The following is a 20,119-nucleotide window of genomic DNA, read 5'->3' on the forward strand; positions in this document are numbered from 1 at the left end:
CGCCATTACCACACAACCGTTACATTAATTTGACGTTTGGAGACCAAAATGAAAATGATTGGGACTGCATTTACCGAGTATTGAAGAAGATTTTCACTTCTATACAATTGTTAGATTATAATATTTCCCAAAATTGTTTTAAATTCTGTTGCGTTAAAAAAATTATAATTTAAATATCAATATGGCCTGTTGCAACACTATCAGGAATATCAAAAATGTGATGATTGGATGCGACCCAAGCAAAAAAGCGTGCTATTTTTATATAATAAATTATTTTTAAATAACAAAAATTCTTAAATTTATTAATCGTTAATGATATAATATTCCACAAAAACTAAAAAATTTTCTTTCGATAAAATTAATTACTATTTATCTAACGTAAAATATATATAAAAATGTAAAATCAAATAAATAATCATAACATAGTTATTAATAATTATGCGATTTATTAAATTTTTATAAAAAATAAATTATATTTGCAATAATTTTATATATAAAGTTAACACTTTAAAATAATAGTTTTGTATGTATGTCTTTTTTGTCACATTTGATAAATGTATTCGACAATATTGAAAAAATAAAACAATTTTATATAATTATTTTTATATAAAATTATTGTTATTACATTTAGTAAATTATCTAATAAACTTTTTAGATTATTAAAATCAAAGTGGATGTTGTAGCGAATTATTAAATAAAAACAATTTATTAATTTTAAAAATTTAAAATAAAATACTGAAACAAAAATTTATATATATTATATTCTGTAACAAATGAATATTTTAAAGAAATTGTAATACTAAAAATAAACTAAAAATAACAATAATGAATTCATATATAATAAATGTGCTATTAAGTAATGCTTTCCTTCATTCATCATCAGAGTTGATGGCCTCCATAATTTGAGACAATGACATCATATTTGAGGGCTGATTAATCATGACAGGAGCCTGAATTAGAGATAGCATATGTTCAAATTCTTCTTCATCATCGAAATCATCACATTCATAGTTGTCTTCCATCACCAACTGATCCGTTATCGGATTATCGGACAATTCCATACAAACAGGTGGGTTTAATTCTATTGAAATTTGGGGTTTCTCATTGAACGGGTGATTGATTTCATTACTAACTATGAAATGATCCGAATTTTGTACGAGTGGTTGTGTAAAGTCTTTAACCGTTTCCAGACTTGAATTGGTGTTAACATCTTTTGAATTTATTATAAACGTATTGATCAAATGTTGTATTTGGATATCTGACATCAATTTATCAAACTCTTCCTCATCCTCGAAACCATTTTCCCATTCATTGGTAACATCGTCGACCAACTGATCTCTTTGGCACTTATCATTGATTAACTCTATCTCTGGGATCTCATTCTCTGGGATCTTAATCTCTGGAATATAAATCTCGAAGATCTCAATCTCTGGGATCTCAATCTCTGGGATCTCAATCTCTGGGATCTCAATCTCTGGGATCTCAATCTCTGGGATCTCAATCTCTGGGATCTCAATCTCTGGGATCTCAACAAATTGTTGATCTTCTTTAATGCCATCATTAAAATTAACGGAAATCAAATTAAGTTGTAGTGAACTGGCTTTAGTCGTCTCGGGATTCGAATTGTTGTTAACATCTTTTGAATACATTATCGAAGAGTTGATCAGCTGTTTTATTGGCATTTGTAACATCAAATGATCGAACTCTTCTTCATCATCAAAACCGTTGTCACATTCATTGAGAACATCGAGAACAAACTGTTCATCTTTGCATTCATCAGACATTTCCATAAAAACAGGCATTTCTATCTCATTAAATAATTGATTCACTTCTATGTTGTCTTCATTGAATTCTTCATCATTGAAATCTACGGAATTCAATGATATCATATCAATGTCATCCATCTCTAAATTTATATCACTGGTCATAAATGATTAGTAGATCCAATAAGATAAGGAAACGAAGTATAATTTGTTAATAACAAAAATTAACTGTTTTTGAGATAAACTGTTTTAATAGTATTTTTTAAATTTTTAATTCACGTGTTTATTAAATATTTATTAAATCACGTGATTTATTAGAATTGTTAAATATATTTAATTATTAATTATTAATGTTAAACAATATCTTTTTTCATGAAAATGTATTTTATGTAAATATTTATTCAATATTAATCTCGAGTTTATATTAAAAATCGAGTGTTTCTACATATGTATTCTATTCTACAATATAAAAAATTATAAATATTGATAAACAGTTTTAAAGACGTTTCTATTGATTGTGTTACGCGTAAATTATCAGATTCAAGTCTTAATTTATATTGTAAATACATATGTATTCTACAATAAAAAAAATAAAATTTTAAATATTGATAAGCAGTTTTAAAGACGTTTCTTTTGATAGCATAAATTTATTTTCCATTATATTGTAACTACATATGAATTATACAATATAACTAAAAATTAAAAATTAAAAATATTGATAACAGTTTTAAAGACGTTTCTCTTGATTGCGTAAATTTATTTTTACATATATTGTAACTGTATATGTAAACAACATTATACTAAAAAATCATCAAATTTTAATAGCGCGAACTTTTTTTATTGACGATTTTATTGATAGCATAAATTTATTTTCCATTATATTGTAACTACATAAGAATTATACAATATAACTAAAAATAAAAAATTATAAATATTGATAAGCAGTTTTAAAGACGTTTCTCTTGATTGCGTAAATTTATTTTTACATATATTGTAACTGTATATGTAAACAACATTATACCAAAAAATCATCAATTTTTAATAGCGCGAACTTTTTTTATAGATGTTTTTATGGATAGTATAAATTTATTTTTACTTAGATTTTAACTACATATGTATTCTACAATCTAACTAAAAAAATAAAAATTCTAATATTGCTTAACAGTTTCAAAGACGTTTTTTATGATTGCGTAAATTTATTTTTACATATATTGTAACTTTACATGTATACATTATACAAAAAAATCATTAATTTTTAATAGCGCGAACTTTTTTTATAGACGTTTATATGGATAGCATAAATTTATTTTTACTTAGATTTTAACTACATATGTATTCTACATTTTAACTAAAAAATTCTAATATTGCTTAACAGTTTCAAAGACGTTTCTCTTGATTGCGTAAATTTATTTTTACTTAGATTTTAACTACATATGTATTCTACAATCTAACTAAAAAAATAAAAATTCTAATATTGCTTAACAGTTTCAAAGACGTTTTTTATGATTGCGTAAATTTATTTTTACATATATTGTAACTTTACATGTATACAACATTATACAAAAAAATCATTAATTTTTAATAGCGCGAACTTTTTTTATAGACGTTTATATGGATAGCATAAATTTATTTTTACTTAGATTTTAACTACATATGTATTCTACATTTTAACTAAAAAATTTTAATATTGCTTAACAGTTTCAAAGACGTTTCTCTTGATTGCGTAAATTTATTTTTACATATATTGTAACTGTACATGTATACAACATTATAGCAAAAAAATCATCAATTTTTAATAGCGCGAACTTTTTTTATAGACGTTTATATGGATAGCATAAATATAGCAAAATAGTCATTTATAATCAGAATTATAATTGTAGTTGACTATTGTATATGTATATCTATAGGTCTCATTATAAAGAATTTTGTTAAGCAATTAGTAAGAGTATGCAATACTATACATGTTGCGCGGGTAAAACTAGTTTATAATTAATATAATTTTAATTACATTTTACTTCAATATTTAATGCAGTATTTTATTTTAATACAATATATTAAAGATCCCTCAAAAAAGTATGTTATTATTATTATTATTATTACTTTATATTATTGTTTTCATTATATCATAAATGTTATCATTAATTATTGCTTATTATTGAATTAAATGGTTAAATAAAAATTCAATAAATATTTTGTTAAATTATAAAAAAAACAGAAAAATAATGGTTCGTAAAACAATCAGAAGAAGAATCACCAAAACTGATCCAATAGTTGTTAACATCGAAGTCGAGGATCTGATCGATGAACTGACCGCTGAAAACAACAGACTCGTCAATGAATTGTTGTTTACAAACAAATGTTTAGATTTATTAAATGAAATCAAAGATCACATGGAATTGATTCACAAGAAATATGAAGACTATATTACAGCCAAAGAGTATAAACAGTGGCAATCATTCAAGCAATCAATGATTACAGCCATTGATGACCACAACAACAACAACAATACAAGACATAAAACTGAAGTCAAAACAATTGGCAAAGAAAGACAATTAACTGATAACATTAGACAAGCGTTTAATCATATCATCATCGGTGGTGTAAATAAATCCAACGATCAGATCAGTTCATCACTAGCTGATCCGTGTACGACAACAACAACTAGTACAACAGTTCACACAGCAGTTCCCAATTTGAAGACTACAGCTTCTAATGTCAAGACTGTTAAGACAATTGCCGTTAAAACAGCAGAAGTAGTGTCAATAGATTTATCACAAAGTGATGCCGACATATCAGATGATACCGATTGTTGTGACGCCGATGATGTGGTGGCTGAGGAGGACAGCATTGGTGACGACGATGACGACGGTTGTTGGCAACCGGAGGACACGTCAAGTACTGTCAACAAAACAATCGCCGATAGACTGATAAGTAATACTATTGAAGAAAGCGAATCAATTGATAAGTCAACGACAATAGTTAGTCAAAGAATTGCAGATCAGAAGACCGCCACCACTGATGGCGATCCAAATTGGCTATTGTTGGCAAAGAAAGGCAATTTAGATCCGATTAGTGGCCAACATTTATGTCCGAAACCCGATTGCAACAAACACTTCCCAACTCAGCGACAACTATACAATCATTGTTACGATGTTCACTGCAGACTGAAAAAACATGTTTGCAATCATTTAGACTGCAATAAGTCGTTTGCAACAATCAAGCGTTTGAACCGACACTCGGCATCTCATCGGCGAAAACAGGAACGATTGGTCCGACGATATGTTTGCCATTACGACGGCTGCGACAAACAGTATATCCAGAGAAAGCATTTGAGAAGGCATTTGTTATCGCATTCATCGGACTCGCCGTACGTTTGTCAGGAGCCAGACTGCGGAAAGGCGTTCAAAACCCAATGCAAACTGAAACTCCATCAGACTATACACGCCACCAATCGGCCAACCTATCGGTGCCCGGAATGTGGAAAGTCGTATCTGTGCGATAGAACACTGGCCAATCACCGACGATTCAATCATTCACTGGTCAATCAGTTGCGCTGCGATATCGACGGTTGCGACGAAATATTCAAAAATTATTCGCAACGAAGAAAACACAAGATGTCTGTTCATAATTTCAAATACGCACCGATTAAGGTAACACTAGGCGACTATCCGTGTCAGTGGCCCGGGTGTGAGTACAAGACAACAAAAAAACCATTGCTTGCATTACACACTCGCATACATACCGGCGAACGGCCGTACGGTTGCGATTGGCCTGAATGTGGCAAACGATTTCGCAATAGAGCTGACTTTAGGGAACACTATAACTATCATCTGAATGTTAAGCCCTATGGATGCCAATGGCCGGGTTGTGAATACCGGGCCACTTGTTATGGAAATATTGTTAATCATACAAAATGTGTACATAAAAAACATACCGGTATATCATCATAATTTGTTATTATTATTAGTACCGGTATTATTATTATTATTGTTATAAATTGTATTATAGTATTTTTTCTAATTATATTATATAATTTATTTAATTAGTTTATTTTTCTTTTAATCATATTTGATATTTAATATTAAAGTAGAAATCAAACAAACAAAATGTGTAATAATTATTATTATTGATTAAAATATTGTTTTTTAAAACTAATATTATTATAAAATCATAAATAAACTTATATTAAAGTTTGTTAAGTTAATAATCAAACAAAACGTTTTGATTTTTTTTCAATATATGAAAAGCCCCCCAAAAAATGTGTTGTTTATGTTTATAATATAAATACTGTAATAATTTTGTGACAAATGATTCAAAAAAAAATATTTTATATTAAATGTTGTGTTAATTGTATTAACAATTCATTGATTGATTGATTGATATATAAAGTGATAATTATTTTATTTATTGATTGAATTAATGAATTTAAAACAAAACCAAACAAATGGATAATACAGTAGAAGAGGTGACCGTCAAAACAACAGCTGATCCAAACCACAACATGTCTAACAACAACAATAATATCGATGTCGACGATGTAATCGATGAACTGATGGCCGAAAACAAACGACTGGTCAATGAATTGTTGTTTGCAAACAAATGTCTGAATTTGTTGACCGAACTGAAGGATCACATGAATTTGGTTCACAAGAAATATGAAGAACATATTCAGGCCGAAGATATCAGCCAATGGCAAACATTACAGAAATCGGTGGACACAACTGTCGACGGATTTACTATGTGTTCGTTTAGTCACTTGAAGATCAATAACGTGAAGACCAGAGAATTCAATAGAAATCTAAGTCAAGACATTAAGAAAGCATTTAGTCATATCATCGGCGGTAATGATAATACCAATAATAATAATAATAAGACTAAAACTCGGCGAAAGACTTTATCATCATCATCACCATCACTACTATCAAAGAGTAATAAAGACAATCAGTATATCAACAGTCAATTGTTGTATGAAAACCAAACGCTTAACAAAATGAAAGATCAGATGAATTGGTTGATCAAGAAATACGAACCGTTTATATTTGCCGAAGATATGACTAAATGGAAACAATTGCAACAATCGCTGGACGACAGCAACAATACGATAAAAACGACAACTATTATCCGATCAAAAGACGTGGCCATTAGCCGCTTGACGACACATATGGGTAAAGCCGTACGAAATGCACAAAACTATCCGTACGTTTGCCGACAACAGGGCTGTGGCCAACGATTCAAATTGAAGATTGCATTGCATGTACACTACGGCAAGTTTCATAAGAACGGCGAGTATGTGTGCGACGTATGTCAGAAACGGTTTACAGAAATCAACAAATGGACAAAACATTTGGCCACTCATGAGCTGCGAAAGAAGACGTTCAAGTGTTCTGAATGTGACAAATATTTGTCGAGCAGAATGATACTGAAGAAACATCTGGAAAAGATGCACTTTATGATCACCACTGGTGGTGGTGGTGGTGTTGGCGTCGCTGATGGTTGTAGTGGTGATGACCAACAAACCGGCGGAGGCGGCGGTGGTGATACATCACTGTCCATGGATGTCATCGAATCCAATGACGAAATGACCGAATTCAGACGCAAATACTTTGATAAGCAAACCAAACAGTTTATATGTCCCGATTCCGGCTGCCGATTGCCGTACAATAACGCTACCGCTCTCTACAATCATATGAAAGAAGTTCACGGCAAACAAGGTTTAGCCGATTGTTTAGTACAAAGTGATGGCGGCAACAGTGGCGTTGGTGGCGGAGGCGGCGATCAAGTGTTTGGCAGCGCCGCAGCCGATAATTCTGAAGCCGATCGGCAACTGTTACTACTGATGAAACAAAATCGTTTCGATGAGACTACGCAACGATTTGTTTGTCCCTATCCCGGCTGTGACAGTAATTTCGGTACAAATAAATACTATGAACAGCACTTCATTCGGATGCACTATCGACCGGATCGCAAACCGTTTGTTTGTCCCGAACCCGATTGCGGTAAGGGATTCAAGACAAAAGTTATGCTCCGACGACATCGGGTAACACACGATGCCAATCGTAAGCGAGACCACCAATGCTCGGAATGCGACAAATCATACTTTACTAGAGCCGAACTAACACTTCATACAAATTTCAGACATCTAAACAAAAAGATGATCCGATGCGGTATCGATGGTTGCGATCACCGATTCTATAACTTTGACCAGCGATCTACTCATCGAAAATCTGTACACAATATGAATTACGCCAAAAAGTATATACCCGATAAACACCAGTGCCAGTGGCCCGGTTGCGACTACAAGTGTTCGTCCACTGGCGATCTGAGAGACCATACCCGTATCCATACTGGTGAACGGCCGTACGAGTGCGAGTGGACAGACTGTGAACAACGATTTGCACGGAAAGCTGATCTCAAACGACACGTTACGTGTCATAAAAATCTAAAACCATTTGTCTGCCAGTGGCCCGGCTGTCAATATCGGGGCAATTGTAGTGCCAATCTGTATGCACACAAAAAGATACATCAAAGACAACAACAACAGGAGCAACAACAACAACAATCAGAAGCTGATACTACAATACCGACGGCTGATTAGTTTTAAATTTTGTAATAAATAAATAAAACTTCATAATTACCGGTAATATTCGTTATTATTGGTACCAAATTGTAAATTTTAAATGATTGATATCTTAATAATACCGTAACCATAATATAATAATAACTTATTATTTTCTTTTTCATTTATAATAAATTAATGATTTATTTATTTTTAATATAACTTCAGTTTCAACTAATTTAATATTTTGATTATTGTTTCCACTAATTATTCAATTTAATTCATTAGTACACATAATAATTTTTTTTCAAACACAAAACATGTGTATAATTTAAAATAAGTTAAGATAAAGTGTCTGTAAAAACATAAGTATCTTTAATATATACATAAATATTAATAAAAAAAAATAATTTATAAAATTTTTATGGATCTAAAGATTGAAAATTACAATTTTTATGTTAATTATTGTTTTAATATAAACTTTATATATATTTTTTTGTAATACTGTTTTGCAAATAAGCGATTAAATAATACAAAATAGTAAATAAAGTGAAAACCCCTGAAAATAATTGTTATGTTTACAAAACATAACATATATTTTTGTTGACAATTATTATGTGTTTTTTAAATTCATTGATAAATAAAATGTTAATTAATTTGTTTTGATTTAAAAACAATGGTTAAGAGGAAGAAGAAACCAATTACTAAAAGTGATTCATCGATGGCTTACATTGAAGTCAACGATTTGTTTAGTGAATTTTTGGCCGAAAATGAAAGACTTGTTAATGTATTAAATGAATTGAAAAGTTATTTGAAAACAATTCACACGAAATACGAGACAATGATTGCCGACGAAGACATCAAACAGTGGCAGACATTACAACAATCAATGGATACAACTGTCGAGGAATACAATAGTAATTATAGTCTGAGAGTTATTAAACTGAAGAAAGAGATTCATTTAAATAAGGAATCAACTGATGGCAAACAATCCGGAAATAATAATAACAACATTGATGTCAATGAAGAAGACATCAGTCAATTGCCAGCACAACCTCTGTGTCAGACAACTGTCACCACTAGTATTCAAGAGCCAGAAGCAGATTCTAACGTCGAGACTAGTAGTAATACAAGTAATCAACATAAGAAATCATTGTCCAATATTTGCGAATCCGATAGCAAACTATTGTTATTGTTGAAGAACTGTACGATCGATGATAAAACCCAACGATTTTTGTGTCCAATTACTGACTGCGACCGAAGTTACCGAACTAAACACATTCTTCAGAAACACTTTCGCTATAATCACTACAAATCACACACCAAACGGTTTAGTTGTTCGCATCCCGATTGCAATTATCGTACAAATAGACGAGATTTATATAATATACATATAGAGATACACAATGTCAACCGTACGAAAAACTACCAGTGCTTAGAATGCGACAAATCATACCTAAGTAAATCCAATCTAACCAAACATATACATACTAAACACTTAAAGAAAAAGTTTAAATGTGGTATAAATGGTTGTACGACAATGTTTACCACTTGCCATAGTCGGATACTTCATCGAGAATCAGTACATCATATGAAATATGCCGACCGCACTAAGCAGGCCAAGTATATATGTCAATGGCCCGGTTGCGACTATCGTAGTACATCAGATACCAATCTTAGGGATCACATCCGCAAGCACACGGGTGAACGGCCGTACCGGTGCGAGTGGCCAGACTGTCAACAACGATTTGCACGCAAAACTGGTCTCAAACGACACGTTATATGTCATCAAAATCTCAAGCCATATGTATGTCAATGGCCCGGTTGTGACTATCGGGGCAATTGTCATAGCAATTATTATGCACACAAAAAGATACATCAAAGACAATAATAACAACAACAATCAGATAATAATAATACAATAAAGACAAAACCTATTATTATTATTATTATTATTACGGTAATAGTTAATTGTACTGTAAATTCATATAAATTGAATTATTATATTTTAATACTGTAGTAGTCTTACCGTAACATAATTTTTGTTAATTTATAGTTTATTTGGTTAATATCTACTAAAATAGTTATTTTTAAATATATATTATAATTAAACTAAATTTGTATATTAATGATATTAAAGATAAAAATAATTATTAATTTTTACATTTATTTATTAAAAGATATATATATAATAATTTAATATCTAATATAATAAATAATTATTATTACTGTTAGTTTACAAACTATGTGATGAAATTTCACAAAATAGTAAATGAATTGAAAACCCCTCAAAAATAATTGTTATGTTTACAAAACATAACATATATTTTTGTTGACAATTATTATGTGTTTTTATAAATTCATTGATAAATAAATTGTTAATTAATTTTCGTTTTGATTGAAAACAATGGTTAAGAGGAAGAAGAAACCAATTACTAAAAGTGATTCATTGATGGCTAACATTGAAGTCAACGATTTGTTTAGTGAATTGTTGGCCGAAAATGAAAGACTTGTTAATGTATTGAATGAATTGAAAAGTTATTTGAAAACAATTCACACGAAATACGAGACAATGATTGCCGACGAAGACATCAAACAGTGGCAGACATTACAACAATCAATGGATACAACTGTCGAAGAATACAATAGTAATGATAGTCTGAGAGTTGTTAAACCGAAGAAAAATAATGAATTAAATCGGGAATCAATTGATGGCAAACAATCGGCAAATAGTAATAACAACATTGATGTCAATGAAGAAGACACCAATCAATTGTCAGTACAACCTCTGTGTCAGACGACTGTCACCACTAGTATTCAAGAGCCAGAAGCAAATTCTAGCGACAAAACTAATAATAGTAATACAAGTAATCTGTTGGATGACTACCAGAGCCGGCCGTACAACAAGTTTCTGTACAATAAGCTATCTCTTTGGCAAAACACAAAAGCCAAACGTTTAACTAATGATAATATAAACCAAATCCATGACAAATCCGGACTAAACGATTCAATTGATGACAAACAATCAGAAAATAGTGATTATGATTGTGATATCAATGAAGACAATGAGGAAATCAATTATGAAGATGACAAAGAAGAAGAAGAAGAAATGCTAACTTTGACCACAAATGAAACGCCAAAACCCGAGACAAGTCATAAAAGTAACACGAAGTTTGAAATCCAAGACAACAATCAATACGCTGACAATACTGATGACAGACTACAGGATTCAATTGACAACATAATTAAGTCAGAAACTAATGATAATGTGATTGATATCAGTGACGACTCAACCGATAATCAATTAGAAGAAGGAGAAATTTTCTATTTGCAGACAACTGCCATCACAAATGAATTGCCAAAACTCAAGACAATTCATAGCGGTGTCCAACACAACAATCAAACCGGTAATCCTGATGACCGACTATCTGATTATTATGTGGACGATTTGTTTCTAGAAAAAACCTATGATTCGATAACCCAACAGTACATATGTCCAGCTGTCGGATGTGCTCTGCCATACACTACACCATTGAGACTATTCAGACACTATCGGAAATTTCATCGACAAATTGCTGGAACTGTCAAAGTGGCAGAAAAAGTTTATCCGCAAAGTAATAGGAAATCGTTGTCCGATATTTGCGAATCGGATCGGAAACTATTGTTATTGTTGAAGAACTGTACGATTGATCATAAAACTCAACGATTTTTGTGTCCAATTACTGACTGCGACCGAAGTTACCGAACTAAACATATGCTTGATGAACACTTTCGCAACTATCACTACAAACCATACACCAAACGGTTTAGTTGTCCGCATCCCGATTGCAATTATCGAACTGACAAAAGGGCTACATTTAATAAACATATTTATACACACAATGAAAACCGTACCAAAAACTACCAGTGCTCACAATGCGACAAAGCATACATAAATAAATGCGATCTAACCAAACATATTAATATTATACACTTAAAGAAAAAATTTAAGTGCGGTATAAATGGTTGTACAACAATGTTCACCCGTGACCATCATCGGTCAATCCATCGACAACAAGTACATCATATGAAATATGCCGACCGTAATAAGCCGGGCAACTTTTTGTGTGACTGGCCCGGTTGCGAGATTCGTAGTCAATCAGCTTGTCATCTTAAGAATCACTACCGTAAGCATACGGGTGAACGGCCGTACAGGTGCGAGTGGCCAGACTGTCAACAACGATTTTCTAGCAAATCTTGTCTCAAACGACACGTTATATGTCATCAAAATCTCAAGCCATATGTATGTCAATGGCCCGGTTGTGACTATCGGGGCAATAGTAGTGCCAATCTGTATGCACACAAAAAGATACATCAAAGACAACAACAACAACAACAATCAGCTAATACTACAATAAAGATAAAACCAATTAATAATAGCTAATTGTATATTAAATTTATATGAATATATTATTATTTATATTTATATTTTAAATTGAAATTTTTCAATATAATAGTAGTCTTATAGCATATTTTATTTCATTTATAGTTTATTTCGTTAATATTTACTAAAATATTTATTTTAAAATATATATTATAATTAAACTAAATTTGTATATACTGTATGTATATAATAGATAAAATAATTATTAATAAAATTTTTATCTTTACTTATCATTGATAAGTTATCAAACAAAATATATAATAATAATACTATTTTTTAATAAATAAATATAAGTTTTGCAAAATAAGTGATGAAATGTCACAAAATAGTAACTAAAGTGAAAACCCCTCAAAAAACAAGTGCTATGTTTACAAAACAAACCAAATTTTTTTGTTGACAATTATTATGTGTTTTTTAAATTCATTGATAAATAAATTGTAAATTATTTTTGTTTTGATTTTGAAAACAATGGTTAAGAGGAAGAAGAAATCAATTACTAAAAGTGATTCATTGATGGCTGACATTGAAGTCAACGATTTGTTTAGTGAATTGTTGGCCGAAAATGAAAGACTTGTTAATGTATTGAATGAATTGAAAAGTTATTTGAAAACAATTTACACGAAATACGAGACAATGATTACCGACGAAGATATGAAACAGTGGCAGACATTACAACAATCAATGGATACAACTGTCGAGGAATACAATAGTAATAATAATGTAAGAGTTAAGCTGAAGAATAAAATTGATTTAAATAGGAAATCAAGTGATGAAAAACAATCGGCAAATAATAATAACAACATTGATGTCAATGAAGAAGACACCAATCAATTGTCAGTACAACCTCTGTCTCAGACAACTATCACCACAAGTGAAGTGTCAAAGTTGAAGACAAAACTCAAGACTAGTAAACGTAAGACAAATAAGTCATGTGATGCCTACAAGAGCCGGCCATACGAGTGCCTAAACAAGGATTGTGGCCAACGGTTTAAACTGAAAGTCCAATTGAATCAACACTCACGCAGATGTCACGAGACATCATCATCAACAACAACAACAACAACAACAGTCATCAACAGCTGTCATGTGTGTGAAAAGACATTCAAAATTAAGGCACATCTGGCAAATCATTTGAGAACACATTACTACAGTCACCGATCATACCAGTGCTCGGAATGCGACAAATGTTTTGCTAATAAACTATGTCTTAGGCGACACCAGCGGACCATACATTTGATGTACAATAGTCTGGACCAAACCGACGATACTGATGCCGGACGATCTGATTTTGGTTACACTGTGTTCAGACAAAACACTTTTGATTTGAAAACCCGACAATACATATGTCCTGCAGTCGGCTGCGGACTGCCGTACAGTAACGCCAAAAGTCTATACAAACACTATCAGGAAATTCATCGACAAAACGCCATCACTGAAGATGATGAGGAAGTTTGTCAGGAAAATGATACCCAAATATTACCGGCGATTCGCGAATCCGATCGCAAACTATTACTACTGTTAAAGAACTGTACGTTTGACGACCAAAAACAACGATTTTTGTGTCCATTTGTCGGCTGTGATCGCAGTTACGGCTATAAACATAGTCTTGAGGTTCACTTTCGCAACAATCACTATAAACCCGATTATAAACCGTTCAGTTGTACCCATCCTGACTGTGGTAATCGATTTAATAAACGAAGTTCACTGAATAAACATATGAAAACACACGATGAAAATCGTAGCAAATCCTACCAGTGCTCACAGTGTGACAAATCATACTTCAATGAATGCGATCTAACCAATCATTTTAATATCAAACATATGGATGAAAAAATAAAGTGTGGTATCGATGACTGCCAGTCGATGTTTACTAATATACATCAGCGGACAGTCCATCGACAGACTGTTCACAATATGAAGTATTCACTGAGAAAACTACCGGACAAACATTCGTGTCAATGGCCCGGCTGTGAGTATCGGTGCGGTACTGTTACCCATCTGAGAGATCATACGCGTATACATACCGGTGAGCGACCGTTTATGTGTCAGTGGCCACAGTGTGACAAACAGTTTCGTTTGAAGGCAGCCTACGATAAACATATGATTTGTCATAAAAATTTGAAACCCTATGTATGTCAATGGCCCGGTTGTGAATACCGGGGCAATAGTAGTAGCAATTATTATGCACACAAAAAAATACATAAAAGACAACAACAACAACAAGAATCAGCTAATACTACAACATTAACAACTAATAGCTAATTATATTATATTTTTCTATACACTGTATATTTGTATCATATTATTATTAGTAATAGTATTTATAAATTTAGTATTACTTTCACACAATAATATCAAACTTTAATTAAATTAAACATACTGTATATAAATTAACATATAAATTATATTGTATAATACATACATATAAATAAATAATAATATTTACAATTAATAAATTATCTGCTTTTTGCTAATTACGTTGAAAACTTGTTTAATAAATTATTTATAGCCTATAATTTTTTTTTTATATATAACTTTAATTTATTACTTAATAATATTGAATATAATAATAGTTTTTTTTAATTTTATTAATATTGTATTTCAATATATGAAAAGTCCCCCACAAAAAAAATGTATTGTTTATGTTTGTGTAAACAATAATTATGTGACAAATGATTGAAAACAATATCATATCTATAGAAAAGTATTTATTTTATTTTAAAGAAAAAATTATCACCAAAATTGATCCAATGGTTGTTTGTATTGAAGTCGAGGATCTGTTCGATGAACTGACCGCTGAAAACAACAGACTCGTCAATGAATTGTTGTTTACAAACAAATGTTTGACTGAAATGAAAGATCAGATGAATTTGGTTTACAAGAAATATGAAGAGCTGATTGACGCCGAAGATTTAAATCGGTGGCAAACATTACAACAGAAATGGATGGACACTGCAGTCATCGATGACTACAATACTGCAGTAAGTCTTGAAACTGACAAAACAAATCACAATAAAAGCGAATTAAATGAAAAAATAAAACAAACGGTAAATGATATCGTCATCATCAGCGATGATAAGAATCGGAAGACATCATTGTTGTCGGTGCAAACAAATAGTATGGCCACCGATGACCGACCGTTTGTTTGCCGACACGAAGATTGCGGCAAACGGTTCAAAATGAAAGCCCATTTACATCATCATTACAGTCAGTGTCATAAAAACAGTGAATACAAGTGCTATGTCTGCCACAAGACATTTACTGAGATTAAGAAATGGATAAAACACGAGAAGACACACGACATGAACCAGAAGAAGGTGTTCCGGATGTTCAAATGTTCCGAATGCGGACAATATATGTCGACCAAAGATGCTCTTAGAAAACATTATAAAGTGATTCATCCGTTAATGTATACGACAACTACCGACACCAACAGCGCCAGCGATGATCGGCTAATCGGTAATGATTTAGTACTCGACGACAAATATGTATCGGTATTTCATCAAAAATACTATGACTTGAATAGCAAACAATACGTATGTCCCGATTCCGGGTGTGGAATGCCATTCGATACGTCCATAAAACTATACAATCATATGAACACTATTCACGACATCGAAAGTATTGAAGATTATCTACAAATTGATAACAATAACAACAACAATATGACCGGTAATACTATCACCAGTAATGATTCCGAACGACAACTGTTACAACTACTGAAACAAAACAATTACGACAACAAATCTGATCGCTATTTATGTCCATTTGGCGGCTGTGGACTCAAATTCTGTAGTCGACAGTCACTGAAAAACCATTTTATGAGTGTCCACTATAAACCCGATTGTAAGCCATATGTCTGCCCGGAGCCCGATTGCGGCAAATCATTCAAACGGATGCCACTGCTGACAGGCCATACAAAAAGAGTGCACATCAAGATTCGCCAGAAAACCTACCAGTGCTCGGAATGCGACAAATCGTACTTTGATAGCTCACAACTAAAACTGCACATAAATTGCAGACATCTACACAAAAAGATCGGATGCGGTATCGATGGTTGCGATCAACTGTTCTATAATTATAATAGTCGATCCAAACATCGAATGATTGTCCATAATATGAAATATCATCGATCATATCAACCCGAAAGGCACCGGTGCCAGTGGCCCGGTTGCGACTACAAGTGTTCGTGTACCACAGATCTGAATAATCATACACGTAAGCATACCGGTGAACGGCCGTACCCGTGCCAATGGCCACAATGTGAAAAACGGTTCATAAATAAACAACATCTAATCAAACATGAAATTTGTCATAAAAATTTGAAGCCATTTGTGTGCCAATGGCCCGGATGTGACTATCGGGGCAATTGTAGTGGCAATCTATCGGTTCATAAAAAGATTCATTTACGGTAATACACGATAATACCTGTAATAATTATATTTTTAATTAGTAAACTATTTATATAATTTATTATTTTCTTTTTAAAAAAAAATGTCATTGATTTATATTACAATATAAAAATATATAGTAATATAATTTAAAACTTATTAAAACAACACTCATATGACAATCGATATGAAATGTTTTCAAAATAAACTAAAATAAATTACATTAATTACCGGTAAAGTTATTTGAAATATTTTGTACATAATTTGAATACTTTTTTTTGAAGTTATATTAATAGGTTAATACATTTATAAAATTTTATTATTTCTAATTCTAACTATTGATTGATAATTGTTGTCATAATTGTAGTATCACTTGATAGGTGTTGTTGTTGTCTTTGATGTATCTTTTTGTGGACCACTAGATTGGCACTACAATTGCCCCGATAGTCACAACCGGGCCACTGGCAGATATAGGGTTTCAGATTTTCATGACAAACATAATGACGATTGTAGTCTTTTTTAGTCCGAAATCGTTTGTCACACTCTGGCCACTGACACCCGTACGGCCGTTCACCAGTATGTATACGGGTATGATAACGTATAACTGCCAAACAGTTACCGGTAAAGTCACAGCCAGGCCACTGGCATCGGTGCCGATCAGTTGGATATTTCAATGCATAGTTCATGTTGTGGGCCGACTGTCGGTGAACTGCCCGCTGATGTGTTGTACCAAACCATTCGTCGCAACCATTGATCGCACACTTTAGTATACGTTCGTTCAGATGTCTGAAACTCATGTGCTGTCTTAGCTGATACTCTTTGAAATAGGATTTCGGACAATGCGAGCACTGGTAGGCTTTCGGCCGATCCGAGTCGTGTGTCTTCATATGCTCTTTCAGTATATACTTGCGTTTGAATCCCTTACCACAGTCAGCCACCCGACAAACATACGGTCTATCGTTTGGCTTGTAGTGAACCGCTTGAAAATGAAGACTAAGATTACGATTTGTTGCGTACGTACGGTCGCAGTCGGTAAATGGACACAAATATCGTTCGGTCGACTCATCGAAATTGTTTTGCCTCAACAGTACTAGTAGTTGTCGATCACTACTACAAACATCATTATTATCATCAAGTGGTAGACAGTCAGTAGTGGTCGTGTCGTGCGTTTCGATAAAGTGATTGTAGACACCTCTGGCCGTATTGAACGGCAATCCACATCCGTTGTCGGGACAAATGTATTTTCGTGTTTTCGGGTCAAACGTTTGCTGAGTAAACTCAGTCAGGCATCTGTCGGGTTCGGTATCTGGCGTACGACCAGTGGTTTGGCCGACATTAACAATCAAATGTATAGTCTGTCGGTGTCTTTCGAGATTTCTCTTAGTAGTGAAATATCTGCCGCATTCCGAGCACTTGTATGCCGACCGTCGGCTCATTTCATGTCTATTCACGTGTCGTTGCAATTGAACCGCCAGTTTGAATGTCTTGTCGCACACTTGACACGTGTGCTCAGGTGACGCGTCGTCGTCGTTGTCCGCATGATATTCACTGTAATGACGAGTTAACTGTGACCTCAGTTTAAACTGTTGGCCACAATCAGTGTGTCGGCAATCGTATGGCTGGCGGCTGCGTCTCTGATAGTCATCGCATGGTTTACTATTTGTGTTACGACTACTTCTACGAATTGTCTCTGTTTTTGACACTTCACTTGTGGTGATAGTTGTCTGACACAGAGATTGTGCAGACAATTGATTGGTGTCTTCTTCATTGACATCAATGTTGTTATCATTATTTGCCGATTGTTTTCCATCACTTGATTTCCTATTTAAATCAATTTTATTCTTCAGCTTAACTCTTACATTATTATTACTATTGTATTCCTCGACAGTTGTATCCATTGATTGCTGTAATGTCTGCCATTGTTTAATATCTTCGTCGGTAATCATTGTCTCGTATTTCGTGTGAATTGTTTTCAAATAACTTTTCAATTCATTCAATACATTAACAAGTCTTTCATTTTCGGCCAACAATTCACTAAACAAATCATTGACTTCAATGTCAGCCATCAATGAATCACTTTTAGTAATTGGTTTCTTCTTCCTCTTAACCATTGTTTTCAAATCAAAACAAAAAAATAATTTATAATTTATTTATCAATGAATTTAAAAAACATATAATAATTGTCAACAAAAAAATTGGTTTGTTTTGTAAACAATCCGAGGGGTTATCACTTCATAAATAATATATTAAATTATTAAATTATTTACAAAATGATTTATTTTGTAAACACAACACAACTTTATTTATGTGATTACTATTCATGTGTTTTATGTCTTAAATAGATAACTAATAATAAAATTGTTGTCTTTTATACAGTTATAACAATCTTTTTATTACAGTATTATTAATATTATATATAAATCAATAACATTTGTTTTTATAAGTATTTCATATATAAAGTCTTAAATATAGATAAAAAAAATTATTATTTAAATTACGTAATTTAATTATAAAATTTTAAGCTATAATTTATTTTTTTTAATAACTAATTAGAATTACTAATATATAATAATAATAAATAATGTAATTAAATATAATTTTTAATAAAGAATCTTAATAATACATACCTTTAAAAATTCATTTATATAAAAAAATTAAATAGAAAATATAAAATTAATCTTTTAACATTTCTCTAAAATAAAATATAGATCATTGTGTAGATTTCTTGTAATAAAATTTTTTAAAAATATAATAATTATGTTCTTGTCTTTTATAAATTTTTTATTGAATTATTTTATTATATATAAATGTTTTAATTTTTAAATTATAATAATATAGTATAGCGTTCTTGTATTAAATATTACAGTGTATTTAAAATAATGTAATATATTTGTCGACTTACAGATTTGCACTTTTGACGTTCAATTGTCGACTAAAAAATCAAAAGCGCACAGTTTTAAATTATAATATTTAAAATTATAATAAC

General features: G+C 31.8%; 5 protein-coding genes across 5 annotated transcripts; 4 read left to right on the forward strand and 1 right to left on the reverse strand.

Moving 5' to 3' along the window:
• The first annotated feature begins 3,985 nt into the window (after window positions 1-3,985).
• Window positions 3,986-10,218, forward strand: LOC128964928 (zinc finger protein 91-like). Its single transcript, XM_054311583.1, has 3 exons — window positions 3,986-5,699; window positions 6,197-8,357; window positions 9,127-10,218. The coding sequence occupies exons 1-3, from the start codon at window positions 3,986-3,988 to the stop codon at window positions 10,208-10,210; spliced, it is 4,959 nt and encodes a 1,652-aa protein (XP_054167558.1). The 3' UTR covers window positions 10,211-10,218.
• A 456-nt stretch (window positions 10,219-10,674) lies between these two features.
• On the forward strand, window positions 10,675-12,742 carry LOC128964929 (zinc finger protein 436-like). The gene has a single exon (XM_054311584.1). It carries the CDS (start codon window positions 10,727-10,729, stop codon window positions 12,740-12,742), a length of 2,016 nt encoding a protein of 671 aa, XP_054167559.1. The 5' UTR covers window positions 10,675-10,726.
• A 461-nt stretch (window positions 12,743-13,203) lies between these two features.
• On the forward strand, window positions 13,204-15,004 carry LOC128964930 (zinc finger protein 615-like). Its single transcript, XM_054311586.1, has one exon. The coding sequence runs from the start codon at window positions 13,211-13,213 to the stop codon at window positions 15,002-15,004; it is 1,794 nt and encodes a 597-aa protein (XP_054167561.1). The 5' UTR covers window positions 13,204-13,210.
• Window positions 15,005-15,492: 488 nt separating this feature from the next.
• LOC128964931 (zinc finger protein 665-like) lies at window positions 15,493-16,730 on the forward strand. The gene is made up of 2 exons (XM_054311587.1): window positions 15,493-16,534; window positions 16,594-16,730. Exons 1-2 carry the CDS (start codon window positions 15,493-15,495, stop codon window positions 16,728-16,730), a joined length of 1,179 nt encoding a protein of 392 aa, XP_054167562.1.
• A 232-nt stretch (window positions 16,731-16,962) lies between these two features.
• On the reverse strand, window positions 16,963-19,264 carry LOC128963011 (zinc finger protein 585B-like). The gene is made up of 2 exons (XM_054309479.1): window positions 17,753-19,264; window positions 16,963-17,034 (listed from the first exon to the last, which is right to left on the reverse strand). The coding sequence occupies exons 1-2, from the start codon at window positions 19,242-19,244 to the stop codon at window positions 17,018-17,020; spliced, it is 1,509 nt and encodes a 502-aa protein (XP_054165454.1). The 5' UTR covers window positions 19,245-19,264; the 3' UTR covers window positions 16,963-17,017.
• Window positions 19,265-20,119: the final 855 nt, after the last annotated feature.

Source organism: Oppia nitens, unplaced genomic scaffold (genome assembly GCF_028296485.1).
Source record: "Oppia nitens isolate AA-2021 unplaced genomic scaffold, nextdenovo-longstitch-racon4-pilon3 scaffold15_pilon_pilon_pilon, whole genome shotgun sequence".
Classification (NCBI taxonomy): Eukaryota; Metazoa; Arthropoda; class Arachnida; order Sarcoptiformes; family Oppiidae; genus Oppia; species Oppia nitens.